The sequence below is a fragment of the Syngnathus acus genome, chromosome 5 (assembly GCF_901709675.1).
Source record: "Syngnathus acus chromosome 5, fSynAcu1.2, whole genome shotgun sequence".
NCBI lineage: Eukaryota > Metazoa > Chordata > Actinopteri > Syngnathiformes > Syngnathidae > Syngnathus > Syngnathus acus.
Genome location: NC_051091.1, coordinates 1479736 through 1496304, shown reverse-complemented (window position 1 = coordinate 1496304; position 16569 = coordinate 1479736). Strand labels below are relative to the sequence as shown.

The window sequence follows — 16569 nt, the reverse complement described above, 5'->3', positions numbered from 1 at the left end:
GAGAAAGATATTTTTAGAAACAAGTGCTGACCTAGTCATATTGTATTCTTGTGGTATTATGTTTACAATCCAAATTACATCACCCTGATCAAAATCTGTTCACTCGAGTACTGCAAACAGCAGCACGTATCCTTAATGAATTATGATTTGTCTGCGCTGCACTGTTCTATTCTATTCTATTCCAGACGTTCAATTCCCAATAATCCAGCCGTTAAAGGGCATGATTGCAACACAATCGGCTGCAGACAAAATTGTCAAGCAATGATGCAATCATTGAAATGCAAGACACATTTCAAAAGTGTACTTGTGGTAAATTCTGCATGACTTTCCCATGCAGAGGTCATTAAGAATTAATGACCGATGTAGCAAGGAATCATGCATCCATTCGCCAAGGTGAAGAAAAAAAAAAGAAACACATGTTGGCTTAATGAGTGCTAATTCTTAAGGTGTGCACCGCTACCGTGTTCATTAAATATTGCATATGATTACAAGCAGTTAATTAACCCCACTGGCCTGGAACAAGCATGCGGGCCATCAGTTCGCCTTTGCAACCTCAGGGCCCACATTGTCACATTAGAGTGCAGCTCAATGTTGTGGCGGCAGAGGAGGAGGAGAAGAAGGAGGCCACTGTGGAGCTCATTATGCGAGCAGACTGTTTAGACAAGCAGTTTGTGCCACATGACAGGCCTCATTTCTTATCTGCAGCTCAAACATTGGCCAGACTGGCCTAGATCTCCGCCCTAATGAAGAAGACCTACCATGGAGGCAGGGAGGACAACAGAAACCGCAGGTCGCCTTCTCCCCTCGGCCATTTCATTTCATTACCCAAGCACCTGAATCTGCGTCTTTTTGTCTTCTCCATTTTGCTCACCACTGGAGAGGTGTGATGTGCTGTGCCAGCACATGATGCCTTCTGTGTGACAGGATCACGACAGCTCTGTTAGTATCATGTGCCCCCCCCCCTAAAAATGGGGTGTCATAGTTACTGTAGAGATTTTCCCAATTCCTCCTCAGAGTGGCGACAAGTGGGGCCCCTGCCTACCAAACAAGGAGGCAGTGTGACAGTGTGTTTGCAAATCGACTACCAAGCCACCAAACAGCTTATCTCTTCAGTTTTTTTTAGCTGTGCTCTGGAGGGTATTAATCTACAGTGTATTATTCTCATGAGTTCTGAGCAACAGAAGTAGGACGCTAGCTAGAAGGTTTTGTGACAGTGTGTGTTGTAGTCAGGGTACGTTGTTTAACACGACAAATCCAGACGTTACTACTCTTCAGACTCAATGATAGCCATGCGCAAAGACCTGGTCTGCTTTATTGAGATCCAAGGAACTGTTTGAATCCATTTTGAGGGTACTAGCCCTCAGGTCTGGGGAAAAACGGTATCAGAAAAGGTCATAGGCTTTGAACCAATCAGTCAACTAATCAACTTAGCCTCGTTGATATTTAAAGTTTAGCGTCCGCAAATCACTAATCGTGTTTAACTAGCCAGTTTACAGATTACTTTTGACTCGCCTACTAGCTACTGTCGCTCATCTATAATACCTTGTGGAACAGTGATATCTCTAGCCTACAAGGTGTCATAGTCTGCACTCCATATTTCTGTACAGGTCAGAGTAGAAAAAAAAAAAAGCAGGTCGTGGACGAATATTGCAGTTAGCCTGGATAGCATTGGTTATTCTGATCGCTGCTGGACTTAAAATATTCATTATTTTGAAATAGTGTCAGAAGTTGGTGCTTGGTATTGTGGTCATTGCCTCCTGACTGTGTGCCTGAAACGTATCCATTTGGAATCCTTCAAACCACAGACTTTGGTATTGAATGTCAGCGGTGCATAAACATGTTTGTTATGAGTACCATTGTTCCCGCCAGCATTGCTGATGTGCCGAGGTCCTGTGGAGCTCACCATGGTTTTGTTCAGTTTGCCACTTGAGCCAAAATTGCTCCTTGGTGAGTCTCTGCAGGTGGCTAGCGAAATCTGAATTGACAAATGTTTATTCATGTTTGATTGTGAAGTGGTCATTGAGTGGCAACTGAAAGGGATGCCAGGATACTGCTGGCACACATGAATTATAGTGACAAAGATAGAGGATGAGATCTATGTGAAATTTGGTGCCAGGTGCTGATCAAGTCATTCATTTTTTGTTAAAGAAGCCATTTGGGGTCATTCCAGGGATTGTCCCACAAAGGAATTTAGTATCCCAAGTATTTTGGACAGAAGTGTGATGAAAAATCAGAGAGCATTTCTGCCGATACCATCTAATGTTGATGCAGCATGGTATCAATGTCGATCACTGTGAACACCAACTGGGGGGGGAACAAAAAAAAACAGGAAAACCTTAACAACAGTGACCAATAGAAAACTGTCTCAAAGGCCTGAAATTGAACAGGGCGTCATTCAGTTTGGTTTGAACAGCTAATTTGTAGCAATTCCAAGGCTCCTACTTTTGAAGAATACGCAATTTGCCAAAATAAATCCCAACTAAAACCAGGTGGGCAATTTCAAATTGTGAAGTGTTTCTGCCTATCTAAAATTGGCAGAACATGGCATCACAGTTTTCTGATCACTTCATTCACTGTTATGCAGTGAAAAGGGGGTGTAGTCATTGCTGCGTGCAGATTCAATTTCCTCATGGGAATAATTGTGTCACAATTCAACAGTCTCCAATATTGAGTTACAGCCACCCTTACACAAGACTTGAAAATTAAAAAGAACTATATTGCCATTGAGATTGACAGTGTCAATGTGCTTGTTAATGCACAGTGATTCCCCTCTTTTGGGACACTGTAATCCTCTCATGTTTTGTGACGGCATTGATACCAGGGTGGGCCCAACTAAAGCTCTAATCTACATCTGGATGAGTCAGCCCAGCTGTGGATCAAAACTCTGGCAATGAAACAAAGAAAAACGACTCAGCAGAACGACCACGCGCACCCTTTTCATTACGGACGCGTGGGAGGCTTCCAAAGAAAGAAACCATCCCTGGTTTGGAGACAAAAGCTCCAAAACAAGGGAGATGCTTTTTTTCATCAGGTTTGTGAATGTTGACAGCAGAAGCAATTGGATACAAAGTCCCTCCGCTGTGCCTCTCAGGACGGCTCTCTATGTTCTACCTTGATTAAGCGCTTCGCCGAGTCGGCAGTGAGGCTCATCAAACTGCTGTATGGCAAAGATGAGGCCTGTCTTTTTAGTGACACATCATTACAGCGTGTCTTCAAACAGCGCACAGTTATCACGGTGATGAAGCAGAAGACACAAAGTCAAAGCTAACATTGTTAGCGTTCATGCTCCAGCTTACGGTCGTTATTGCGCTAGTCAGGTCCAGTAGGTGTCGGTAGTCAAGGGCGCGTTATCATTTTAGTCTTAATTCTCATGTTTAAGGACACGTTAAAAAATTCATCTCTCATGACTGTCTCTTTCCAACAACAATAAAACCAATTCAGCCGTAGTGGTCATTTCAATATCAATGTTATGTGTTTAATGGATTTGTACAAGATACAAACTTCACTTTTGAGCCAAACTATTCAATGCTGCTCTAATTCATTGAGATGGACCATTCATTGAGAGTGTGAAAATCTATTTGGATTTCTTAATTTGCTTATTGTGCAAGATTTTGGAGGCAGCCAGTTGCTACTCAGATTCTTCTGATGGCTACACTCTTCACAAGCTCCAGGGAAGAACCACTATGATAAGCTGTTATGTTTGAACCAATGTTAAGAGTATTTGCCGTATCAGCTCTGCTACGTCTGTCAGCCAATACAAACCATTTCTAAGGGGACTGCAATATCCAATAAAACTCTCATCTCCACAGCTGCCTCAGTCTCATCCTCGCCTGTCGCAATTCCCTGTCACTCCCTTTCACGGCGGTACGAGTCATGCAGTGAGATAACATCCATCCCCGCATTTAATCCCCCCGTGAGCTTGTGATGATGGCAGCCAATCGCTTCTCTAATCAGTATAAACAGATGTGGATAAGGACCAAGTTCGCCCTGAGCGAATGCCTGAAAGTTATTTGGACATACCACCCGCTCCAAATCTGTCGAAGAATTTAAGCCGTTAAACATTTTGTCACTCTATTTAAGCGCACATAAAGTAAATTAATGCTTACATATGTTTACCAAGCCTTTGGCGCGGTGTATTAAAATTAAGCAATAATGATGTGTTGGGAAATGTGAGTACCGTATTTTCCGCCCTAAAAGGCGCACCTAAAAACCTAAAATTTTCTCAAAAGCCGACAGTGCGCCTTATAGGCCAGTGCGCCTTACATATGGATCAACTGATGAATTTGTTGATCCATACTGGTTGTACACAGTGCTCTGCCAAAATGTTTCAGTACGTTTTAGTACGACTAGTAAATTACAAGGTCGCATCGCTTCCCAGCATTACGGCAACTGTAGTCAGGGGGCGTCACCGAATAGCTGTTGTACCCGCGAGGCTATTTCATGTCAAAATAGGCTGCTCTGTTAATGTTTCGAGTAAATCTACGGATCGATATGGAGGGAAACATAGGTAAGTAGTACCAATGCGTTAGATCGAACTTTAGTCAGTTCCGATCATTTTATAGGAGATCGTTTGAGAAACGCGATTGTTTACACTTTGCTGAGGCTCATGGGAGATTGCGAGCTGAGGCTCGTGAGACTTTGCGGATGGCTAATGCTATTGCGATAGCTGCTATACGTACCAGGCTATTTCATGTCAAAATAGGCTGCTCTGTTAATGTTTCGAGTAAATCTACGGATCGATATGGAAGGGAAACATAGGTAAGTAGTACCAATGCGTTAGATCGAACTTTAGTCAGTTCTGATCATTTTATAGGAGATCGTTTGAGAAACGCGATTGTTTACAGAGGGCTCGTTGGTTATTGGCTAGTGGATGCATACCGCAACCCTAGTCAACCTCAGTTTGATGCAGTATAGCTTCTATTTTATGCGCCTTATAATCCGGTGCGCCTTATATATGGACAAAGTTTTAAAATGGGCCGTTCATTGAAGGTGCGCCTTATAACCCGGTGCGCCTTTTAGGGCGGAAAATACGGTATTTCGGGAGGACTCCATTAGTAAACGGATTCTTACTATTATCTAAAAACCTTGTGTGCCTTCAACCCGACTGACAACCTTTGAAGCATCCTTAAGCAAAAGGTCTGTGAGTGTAAGCGACATCTACGTATCTGAGAAGCTATTCTGACATTCTGGGGGAAAAAAAAACTCTAAGCAGAGGCTGTCCAACCACTAATTGCAAATCCTAAATTATTCTGATTGTTTCCCCAACCCCAGGCATCGCAGGAAACCCAGTGCTCTTCAACGAGAATGGAGATGCCCCCGGGCGCTACGAGATCTACCAGTACCAGATCCGAAACTCCACGGAGGAATACAAGATCATTGGCCACTGGACAGATCAACTCCATCTCAACGTGCGTGACATAAAATGGGTTAAAACTTTCTGTCTCTGCTAGTTGGCTGATTATCCGCAAATCATTTGATGGGTGCCATCTTCTGTATCCTGAGGGCCTCCTTGAATGATTAACTGGACAGAGCGTGATGAAAAGATGACAGACACATTTAATACCATCTGTGCCCAGCGGCGTCATTCACTTCTAAAACACAACACTGTGGGCTCAGCAGGCTCTGATGAAGTGACGGTCTTGTAACAGTAAATGGCATAAAAGGAACAAAACAAATTATGTTTTGAGAATATGAAGAAGGAGAAAGCCTAGGGCGGTCAAAAAGACATTCAAGTTGAAACACACCAAGCAGCTAGAGAGGCAAGCTTTTGTCTTCTGTATTTCTTAAGACAAACTGCTGCTGACTTCATTTGAGGCGAGCGCACCAATTCTAACTTGAGCTAGCTTTATTTAATTAGTGTGCTTTGTCTTTTAGTTACACAAATGCCCCTTTACACGAGACTGGCAACTTTTCAAAGAGTGGCAACAGTTGGATAAAAAGTGAAATCATTAAAGACAAGCTGACTTGTTTTGAATGTCCAATTGAAATGATCTTCACCCATACTCACAAGAGCAACCCGTAGGGGTGTAACACTTCATGTATTCATGTTTTTCATGATGACACTGTTAGGTAAAATACATCAAATGCAACTGCCTCACGCTACTGCACACACAATTAGCTAAACAAACACTGTGCAGCCAAGCCTCTGGTTAGTGATAGTGATCTAATGGTGTTGCGCCAGAAGAAAAAACACTGAATGCGTCTTGATACTAATTTATTATGTGGACAAACACTATTTGGAACTTTGTGATATAAGGCAGAACTAAATACCTTGGAACAATTTTACTTCTGAGTTGAATCCTCCGCTGAATTCTTAGTAAAGTTTCCTCACTCGCTCTCCTGAAAACGGAATCAACTGCCATCGGAACGTCAAGACAGCTACTTCAGCACAGTTTAAACCATCCAACTGAAAGTTAATCTTTCAATCCATCTTTGAGCTCATATTACTCCACTCTAAATATTTTTCAGTCCATCTTTGAGCTCATATTACTCCACTCTAAATATCTTCAATACTGCCAATGTGCAACAAACCTAAGACAATCTATTTTCATCGACTTTTTTTTCATTAACTGGTTTCACACTGCTTGACAAAGCAGACTTTTTCTCAGAAGAATGATAAGAAAGCTCCAAACACGGAATAAGGCAGTAAAGTTGACCCAGCTTGTATTGCAGACATGAAGGCAGCTTTGTAAAATTTAATAACTAAAAGACACGATGGGGTGAGAAGTCAGAGAGGATTCACAAATCTCCTGCCTTTGGGGGTGGTATGAAAGGGACAAGCAGCTGGGCACTGAATTTCAACGCCCTAACCTCGGACAGGATTGTGAATTAAAGCAGATTTTCCCTGGTTTGAGATCTGATCTGGTGGTAATTCAAATTTGGTCTGAATACTTCAAACTTCGGGAGTTAGCATGAGCGCCGTAAAAGAGACGAACGAGATCTAGTTGAGAAGTTAAACATCAACAGGCAGGAATAAACTACATATCTAGCTTATTATGTAAAATACGCTGAAGTCTGTTTCCTGTGCCTTCCTTCTAGGTTCGTTCAATGCAGTGGCCCGGGGCCGTTCGTCAGATTCCGTCGTCAATCTGCAGTCAGGCATGTCGTGCGGGCGAGCGCAAGAAGATTGTGAAGGGCATCCAGTGTTGCTGGCACTGTGAGCGGTGCGACGGCTACCAGTACCAGGCGGACACGTTCACCTGCAAAATGTGCCGATTCGATTCGCGGCCCAACGAGAACCACACGGGTTGCGTTCCCATCCCAATCGTCAAGCTGGAGTGGAGCTCTCCCTGGGCGGTGATCCCCGTGCTCATAGCAGTGGCGGGCATCATGGCCACCCTCTTCGTCGTGGTCACTTTTGTCCGGTACAACGACACGCCCATTGTGAAGGCATCGGGAAGGGAGCTCAGCTATGTGCTGCTTACCGGCATCTTCCTGTGTTACGCTACCACCTTCTTGATGATTTCCACCCCCGACGTGGGGATCTGCTCCCTGCGGAGAATCTTTTTGGGCCTGGGCATGAGCATCAGCTACGCCGCCCTGCTCACCAAAACCAACCGCATCTATCGCATCTTTGATCAAGGCACCATGTCACTGAGCGCCCCCCGGTTCATCTCTCCGGCTTCGCAGCTTATCATCACGTTCACGCTGGCGTCAGTGCAGCTACTCGGCGTGTGCATCTGGTTTGGTGTGGATCCCTCCAAGGCCATCATCGATTATGAGGATCAGAGGACGTCTAATCCAGCAATGGCCCGCGGCGTGCTCAAGTGCGATATCTCCGACCTGTCCCTCATCTGTTTGCTGGGTTACAGCATGCTGCTCATGGTCACCTGTACCGTGTACGCCATTAAGACTCGAGGGGTGCCAGAGACCTTCAACGAGGCCAAGCCCATTGGTTTTACCATGTACACCACGTGCATTATCTGGTTGGCATTCATCCCCATCTTCTTTGGGACCTCACAGTCCACAGAAAAGGTAAGAATACCATTTTTTAAATTCATCTGAATGATATAAGGTTTGACTCTGAATCGAGGCTGGCCTAAATGCAGTCGAGCTGACTGACCGAGCTGCAAAACGCTTAGTATGCAAATGAACAGTGACGGGCTTGAATCTGGTATGCAATTTAATATTTCTAGTACGCATCAGCATCTGTGCACCCGCTAGTGTGCACCCCGGTTATGCACATGGAGATAAGCAAGTTTTAGTATTACATTGGACTAAGGCACTTGGACCGAAAGTGTAAATCCAGATAAGATTCCCTACTTTCTTATTAGCATACATAACAACATAAATCAATTAAAGCATCTCGAGGTAAGCGTACGAATATTTGACCAAGTATTACGACCTCATTTGACCTCTCACCCCGCACCCGAGAGAGAAGCTCTGTGTACAGTGTACACACTCATAGTCAAATCAATGCTTCTGACCTCAGAACCATAAACAAATTTATCAAATTTAGTGAGGCCTCGAGATGAGCTGCAGGTCAAGAGGGATGCAAGAGCGACAGATGATCTGGGAATGAAGCCAAAAGGGGCTCAACAATAAAATTGTGTGCATCCAATTGAAAGGGGCCTTTTTTCGTGGGGGGGGGGCTGGCTTCGTGCGCTAACACCGTAGGAAAGCCTCACACTGGCACGGACGCTATCAGGAGAACCAGCATGGCGTCAGACAGATGCAATTAAATGAATACTCACCTCCTCCTCTTGGAGATTAAACAAACCACTACATCATAAAACCAAAAAAGACCCAGTGTGTGGGGCGGATATATCTTTTCGCTTAGCGCTCTCAGACCCAAAATAATTTCAATTGTGTACAGCAGTGCAGAAAATCTGCATACGCCTGCAGTCGACTAAATTCCATTAATAATGCAGCGTGTGACCGGCAGCACAATGTCTTGTTTTCATACGCTGGCTGTGAATCTGCATAACAGCTTGTTCGCACACCCACCTGCAGTTAATGCGTTTAAAAAGTGACGTCTCGTACCCTATTCGCCCGGTTTTATGTTCGTGCTCATCAAACATTGTCGTACGCCTAAAACCAAAGTGAAATGGAAAGAAGAAAAAACAAATGGTTTACCCCCCAGTGAATAGCACAACCTTTTATTTCATTTATTCCATCTGTTTCCTTGCTTCTAAAGATTTATCACAAGCGGATTAAGCATCCATTAGCTCGGTTTTTTTTGTGTGTTTAAAAGTGAAAAACTTTTCATTGTTTCTTCAATCACTCAAAGAAAAAATTGACAGGGATGTTTGCACATGCTTTAAAAACTATCAAGGTTTTGATTCACTTAAAAAATATGACAATCAATTCTTAGATGGACTTTTCAAAACTCCTAGCAACTCAGCAAACGTATTACATTATTTACTTTGGAAAACTTTTTTTAAAGGGTGTTAAATGTATCATTTATCTGCACCTACTATAAAAATGTTGCTCACTTTTTATGTCAGGGGAAAAAAAGAGGCCCACAGCTAGTTTACAGTGTCCAAAAGTCAGCGAGAACAGGCTTTACCTATTTATCTTTTGAGAAAGAAAAATAGGTAAAGCCTTTCTTTCTTAAAACATGGCTTATCAGCAAAACTTTGCAAGGTGTTTGTGGTCATGTTTTGTGAGTGTGAGGTCTTACATTTGGGCCGGCAAATGTGTGATTCTACCTCCTTTCCCTTGCTCCTCCCAGCATTAATTGCTCATTAGCATGTACAAGAACTTATCTGGAAAGTAGTGGCACTTTATTCACTTAAAAGCATCTTTTATGGCCCTAAGCGATGCTAAAGCAGGAAAATCAAACTATAGCTTATATTTGATTGCAACAGGTAACTAAAATGGTTGAGTCAGGTGAAAAACACAGGCTTATTGTTGATTGGACCCTTAAGGGAACATTTTGGGCTAGTCATTTTCAAGCAATTAAACTGTGTTAAATGAATCATTGTGTATTCATTTTTAAAATAGAAAAATCTTTTCTGTTCCTTTAATTAGCTACAAATGGCAAAGCTACATAAAATCTGAAACCTTTGTTTTGGGAGACAATTTAAATTAGGCAGGAAATCATTTGTAGCAAAAACATTTTGCTGATCAAAGATTGAGTATACTTGTTTTCTTAACCTGTGAAAAGCACTAGTCAGTATCGTTGTCAAATCTACTCTATACTGGCTTTCCATTTCTGCATCCCCCCCATTCAAAGCATGCAGCACAATATCACACCGTAATATATCTTCTGCAAGAGTGCCTCACCCCTGAAACAGTAACTGTGGTGCTTAATATGTGTATGTAAAAGGAAAGTGGGTGTAACAGTTTTTCTGGTTAGTGACAAATGAGCGAGGATATTTAAAGGACATCTTAAGCGGTTTATAGTGACATAAAAAACAGGATGGTTCTTATTTGGGGTGGGGGGGATTACCCCACGTCAAAGCAAACGCGTTCATAACGGTGAAGCATGACAGGCCCTGTAAAGAACCGCACATACATTGACACATCTCGCAGAGCAATTAAACGCTTCACTTCCTTCTGCCACAGTCGCGCTCTTCACTTGAGAGTACGTTCAACCGGACCTTCTCCATTATTCAAGGCGTGACATCTGTTCCTGGTCGTAAGCCTTTTTTACAATAGCTTCCACGACGTCTGCTTACCTTGAGAGCGACGGCCTAAATCGGTAGTTGACGTACGAGGGAGGAGGAGCCACAGAATAAAAGCTGTGGATAGAAGGCCTGAGCACAATGGGCTCCAATGCCACACAAAGAGGTTCTGCCGCTGGCATCAATGGACTGACGTATTGGACCACTGTTTATTGAAGAAGGCTTGACGAAGTCCACTGTGACAAAAATAAAGGTTGTGGGGCATGAGTGAAAGTCCATATGAACATAAAAAGCAGCAAAAACAGTCAGCAATATTTGTAAATATAAAAATTGACAGGCCAGAATATTGGAGGAAATCGACCCAACTTCTTGGGTTTAACCCAAATTAGGTAGTTTTAAACCCAACTTTTAAATGTCTGTCTTCCTGTCCCTCACACTGCCATATGTACATGGCATTATTCACAGTACTGTCCCAGCGGCCCACTAAGGCGTAATGATGAATGATGCGGGTAAGCGGGGAGAGCCGAGCGACATCTTGAGGATTTTTTTTTCGAGAGCAGTTTTTGCGCTCATTAGCCCCCCAGCACGGGAATAGCCACCCTCCCTTCCCAAGAACACCTTGGGCGTCAGGCTGCCAACTCCCCACGAGTGCGCCAGTCAAGGGTGAACAGGCCGTTAAACTAATCAAGGCTAAAGGACTGTGATCTTCACAAACAACGGTGTGCAAGATCTATTATGGAGTCCCTCGAGGCTTCCATTTGTTTATTAGCTTAATGAGAGCGCCAGTGCGGAGTACGTTCAACACCGCACCCCCGTCCGCCTCATGCTGCGAAAAAACTCGCTGGGACGGCTTTTGAGCTAGTCTCTGGGGTTGTTGGTTAAAATAGCATCTGTTTACAATTCTCAACCCTCAAATTTAGCTCATATTAGCGGCTTTCATTTTTTTTTGTTCACATTGTGATGAGGCACTCTGAAGACACTAATGAGCGAATTTCACACAAGCAGGGGATTGGCCTCCTGTTGTTTACTTTTCCCATCATTTGAGTCGTGATGTGTTGCTTAAAGTTTGTTATTATCTGGAAAGAAATATGCAATTGTTCCTTCATGTTCTCTAATCATCTTCCAGGGAAGAAAAATACATTCATTGCTAACATTTGATGGAATTGGAGACTACTAGCAAAATGGACTTAAACACCAGGGTGGATTATAGTGTTTTACATTTCATCCTGATATTTGCTTTCTAGCGAGAATTCAACAAATACTAGCATTCGGTGGTATGTTGATTGAAGTTAATCCCATAGAACGACGTCATCACATTTTTTATGACAATTAGGTGGATGATTTTAACTCATCCAAAGTAGGCAGTTATTTTTGTATTCAAGTCTGTGTCCTACCTCTCACAATTAAGTTTCACGCCCTAGCTTGCTCTACATGCAAATATGTACGTACATTATTAATGGTGTTTACAAGGAAGTCCGCAGGCAACAATGTGGCGTAACCCCGAGAAGCTCGTGGGAAACCTTTATGGATGTGACCAAAATACATTGGCATTGTTAATCAATATAGTCTTTATTACAGCAAACATATGCAAAGCAGTAAAAATCCCTAATACTTTGGAAGAAGTTTCAAAATTGAGCAGTCGGCTTGTCAGACATCACTCAAATCAATATCTGACAAAATCAAAAGCCGTCACTGCACCGTCATGACAACAGCCAATTAATTTGGTTTGATAAACAGAGTGCTGGCAACTGACTAAATGAGATACTTGAGTTGATGACTGACAATAAAGGATGTCATTAATTGATCATTAGTGATGCATGCATGCACACGTCATTAACCTGTGTATGCACTTTTTATCGAATTTGTTTTGTATTGTAACCTATGCCTTTTTTTTCTAGTTTGAAAGGTGATGACTGTGTTTATGGGACTAACAGCTTGAGTTCAACAGTATGAGTCCCTAAGGCACCAGTAAAGAGGTCCACGGCCATCCCCGTGCACATCTGTCAAGGGAAAAGCGCAGCTGCTTCTCCGCTGTCCATACATACAGCCACGCTCCACTTCACCACCGTCCCACCGTGCATTTACACATACTACTGCAGCGACGCGGTGGATACTCGGTCGCAAGATTGGCTTATAATAAGAAAACATTAAAGCCGAGCTCACGCGGGGGTTTAAATGTTACGGGGCTTTGATGAAGGAGTTAGAGGCCGGAGAATGGGGGGGAGGTATCTCAGCGGGAGGTGAAAATGTACCCAGTGAGGAGGAAGAGCTCCAACTTTAAAGGCAAAATATGATCAAATATTTAAACATCATGGTACAAAGCATATACATGCAAGTACGCACTTGTGGCCTTCAATAGGCATATAAGTACTTGGAATATTTGAATTGGATAGCAATTAATAGAGGCTTATTTGTTTTTATGCTATCCTATATATATATATCTTAAAAAACCAAATATATCAAATACATCAGTTGCTTCAGAGCAACTTTGAATGTCCTCGGGTGGCCCAGCCAGTGACCCGACTACTTGAATGTGATTGAACACGAGAGATGTGAAAATGGCTGTGCACCCACGCTCCCCATGCAATGTGGTTGAGCTTTAGAGGTGCTGCACAGAGAAACAGGCGAAACTCCCCAAAGGTAGGTGCTCCAACATATTTAAAAAGGCTGCAACCAAAGGTGTGTTTACAAAGTATTGCACAAAGCCTGTGAATATGTTCATACAATGATTTCTTAGTTTTGAATGTAAGAATCACATGAGCCAAGTGATGTACTGTATTTGTGTAAAACTGAGACAAATGGGGTAACGCTGTCTGGTTTGTGTGTCGATCCATCGTGGTCGAAACCACTCCAACAACAGCTTGGCCGACAAACGGGTCATTGGACGCACTAATGAGAATCCAACACAACAGCTGTCACATGCAGCATGCAGGCCACTTGGCCCCCGGAAACATTCCCAACACACAAGCGAAAGAAGGTAAAGGGCTAATGCGTGATTCTTTATCCCCCCCCTTGCAGATGTACATCCAAACGACCACGCTGACCATCTCGGTGAGCCTGAGCGCCTCTGTGTCCCTGGGCCTGCTCTACATGCCCAAGGTCTACGTGGTACTCTTCCACCCCGAGCAGAACGTGCCCAAACGAACACGTAGCCTCAAAGCCGTGGTCACCGCCGCCACCATGTCCAATAAGTTCAACCCCAAGGCCGGACTCAGGCCTAACGGCGAGGCCAAGACGGAGCTGTGCGAAAGCCTGGAAACACAAAGTAAGTGTTTGTTTTGTCCTTGAGAATGTGAATCAGATTGATGCACAAATTGGAGGGAAGGGAGTTATTTAATACTTGAGCGATTCCGCTAAACTCCCACTATTGTTAATTTAGTCCGCTTTGGGTATTGTTTCCAAGTCATCGCAAGGACGGATTACGATTGCTAACACCCACCGTGTTCTATATTTGACTACAAATGCACAATCTTGTTAGAGTAAAGCCCCCCTATTTGTGGGGGATAGGCACCAAGCATTTTTGTGAATAGTGTAAAACCATCTTATAACTCAAAGTTTAAATTTTAAAAAATGCATCACAAGGTTTTACCTGTATGTGCACATGCGATGAGGGCTCTCTATAGTTTGCATGAATAACTCTGTATTGGTATCAACCACTGTATCGGTATCATAGAATTAAAAACAAAACAAAAATCTAACTTCACCAATGTTCACATGTCAAAGGAGAGTGTCACGTTTGCTCCAATTTGATGGGTAGCTGGGCCTTTTGCTCCAATAAGCGGCGCAAAGCCTCACAAGGCCAACTGATCGCCAGAAGCAATTTATCCCGATGGGATTGCTGTTGTGTGGGGGTGCCCGGCTATTTGAATAAGCGCCATTCGTCATTGTCATCGCCGGTGTGGATTTACGACTTGATAAAATTGAAAAATTCTTGTCGGCGCGGTTTGGCTCGTGCCAAGTACCTGCAAATATGTGCAGTGTAGGGATTTATTGGTGCCACCTCAGCGGATCGGCTCACACCGTCAGGGGAGAAGAGCTTGAAGGAAATGGTGGTGGAAGGGGTATTCGTTTTTTTTTTTTTTTTACAGAATCAACTGCGGGGTGCGCGTGGAGTGGGATAAACACACTGTCATTTGGGCCAAATTTGAGCATGTTCAATTCTTTGAGATCAAAGTCAGTAGAGGCCCCATTACTTTATGTCTTTACAGGATTATCCAGAGTGATCATCCTGTGGTTGGGGATTCCTAAATCTGCTTTTTTTCTTCCCAATCTGCTCAGGAAACGATCAAAACCACCACTCGTAAATATTAAACTTGTTGAATAATGATCATTGTTAATCCTGAGCTACAGACTCTGCAGCATCAAACAGAGAGATGGAAAAATGCATACACGAATCTCAACGATCAGCCTTCAATCAGAAATGCAATAAACTTATTTCCAATGGGAAAACTTTATATGTGGTCATCATTGTATTTAAAATAAAATGTCTTCATTGTAAATCTAAAAATCGGTTAAGATGCTAAAACTTGGTATGTGTGATCAGAACCATTGTTGTCTTGAAATGATTGTCCATAAAAGGTGGAAAACAGCAGCCTGATGTTTCCTTACTCTTCTTCAGGTTTCTCAACAAAGCAGACATACATCAGCTACAGCAACCACGCCATCTAACGGACACTTCAAAGTCAAGATCAAATCAGCATCTTTCAAATTCTGGATTTCCACCTGACCGGCTTGTCAGGAGTGTCATTTTCACACGGATGGAAATCGCGGGAGCGTGTTTGTTTTCCGAACACGTTGACTGCAGGGAAGCACTTGTGCAGCCGGAACAATTGTGAGGTATCATCTTGTGTTGTAAAATAAACAAATAAATAAATAAAAATACTGCATGAGATCTACCTGGAGACTGAAAGATGGAAGTTTATCCTTTGATTCATCGCAGAAGTGAGTGACTCATGTTGAACTTAAACGCCAAAAATGTGTTCGGGTGTTGTCGGTGTCGTCTGCCAACTGGCATCAGAATCATCCACCATGGGATAATCGCTGCCAAAAAGGCAACAACAACAAAAAAAAATTGCGGGTGGGGGGGGGGATTCCTGCTGTGTTTATTCCAGTCTAAAATCATCATCCATTCGCCAAATCTGCATTAAGACTCCCCTCGTTAATTTGCTGAGTTCTATTGAACCAAGTGTGTTGTGCATGAGTTTTAACATCATGTGTTGTGTTGTTGCTGTATATTCGGAATGCGTTTAAACTCGGTTGTTACACTCATTTGGGGCTCAAAATGGTCTCATCTACTTATCAAGCAGATCTCCTCGACATCCCCGCTGCCATCATGCCCTCCTTATACGCGCTCGATTCAACAAGAGAGCTCTTTCTGGAAGGAGTTGCGCTCTCCCCGCCTCCCCAACCACCATCATCGCTGCCAGCCAGCAGCCATTTCCCTCAGAGGGTAAAATAACATCGCTGTACAGATCCATTAAGAGAAGGAATTAAGATGAAGTATGTCCTTGAGAGCAACGTGACATACACCCCTGAAAGTAATATCCATATATGCCTAATGGGAAACCATACTTAGAAAATTCATCACAAAAGTCTGCGTCCTCAACGGGCATTCTGGTGATAAATAAGAAAGAGGAAGTTGTTTATATATGTTTTTTTTTGTTTTTGTTTCCAATGAACAGATGAATCACGTGGCATAAAAGCCAAGTGTTTTGAGGGAGCCATCTTGTGAGTGTGGTGTTGTTGAGGTGGGGGGGTTGTCATTTGTGTGTCGCTTTTTCAGGCCTCGCTCGCTCCACGTTTGTTTTGGAGGAACTCGGTTCAATGTGATTAAATAGATTGGTGATGTCTGCTTTCTGTTCCCACAACATATAAAAAAAAAAAACATGTATAAAAAAGATATAGTGCCTGGCCTATCTGATTATGTAAAGATTCTCGTGATTGAAGCATGTTTATTTTTTTTATACCAAAATTGATTTCTATTAAAATGTTTTCAAACTCT

The 16569-nt window shown here is 43.0% G+C and overlaps 1 protein-coding gene across 2 annotated transcripts in view; it reads left to right on the top strand.

Moving 5' to 3' along the window:
* Window positions 1-16569, top strand: part of LOC119122841 (metabotropic glutamate receptor 4-like) — a 91565-nt gene extending 74996 nt beyond the window's left edge. For both annotated transcript variants that reach the window (XM_037251444.1, XM_037251445.1), the window contains exons 8-11: window positions 5272-5408; window positions 7039-7974; window positions 13587-13833; window positions 15187-16569. In XM_037251444.1, the coding sequence (XP_037107339.1) occupies window positions 5272-5408; window positions 7039-7974; window positions 13587-13833; window positions 15187-15236 (1370 nt within the window). In that variant the 3' untranslated portion in view covers window positions 15237-16569. The remainder of the gene's footprint in view (window positions 1-5271; window positions 5409-7038; window positions 7975-13586; window positions 13834-15186) is intronic.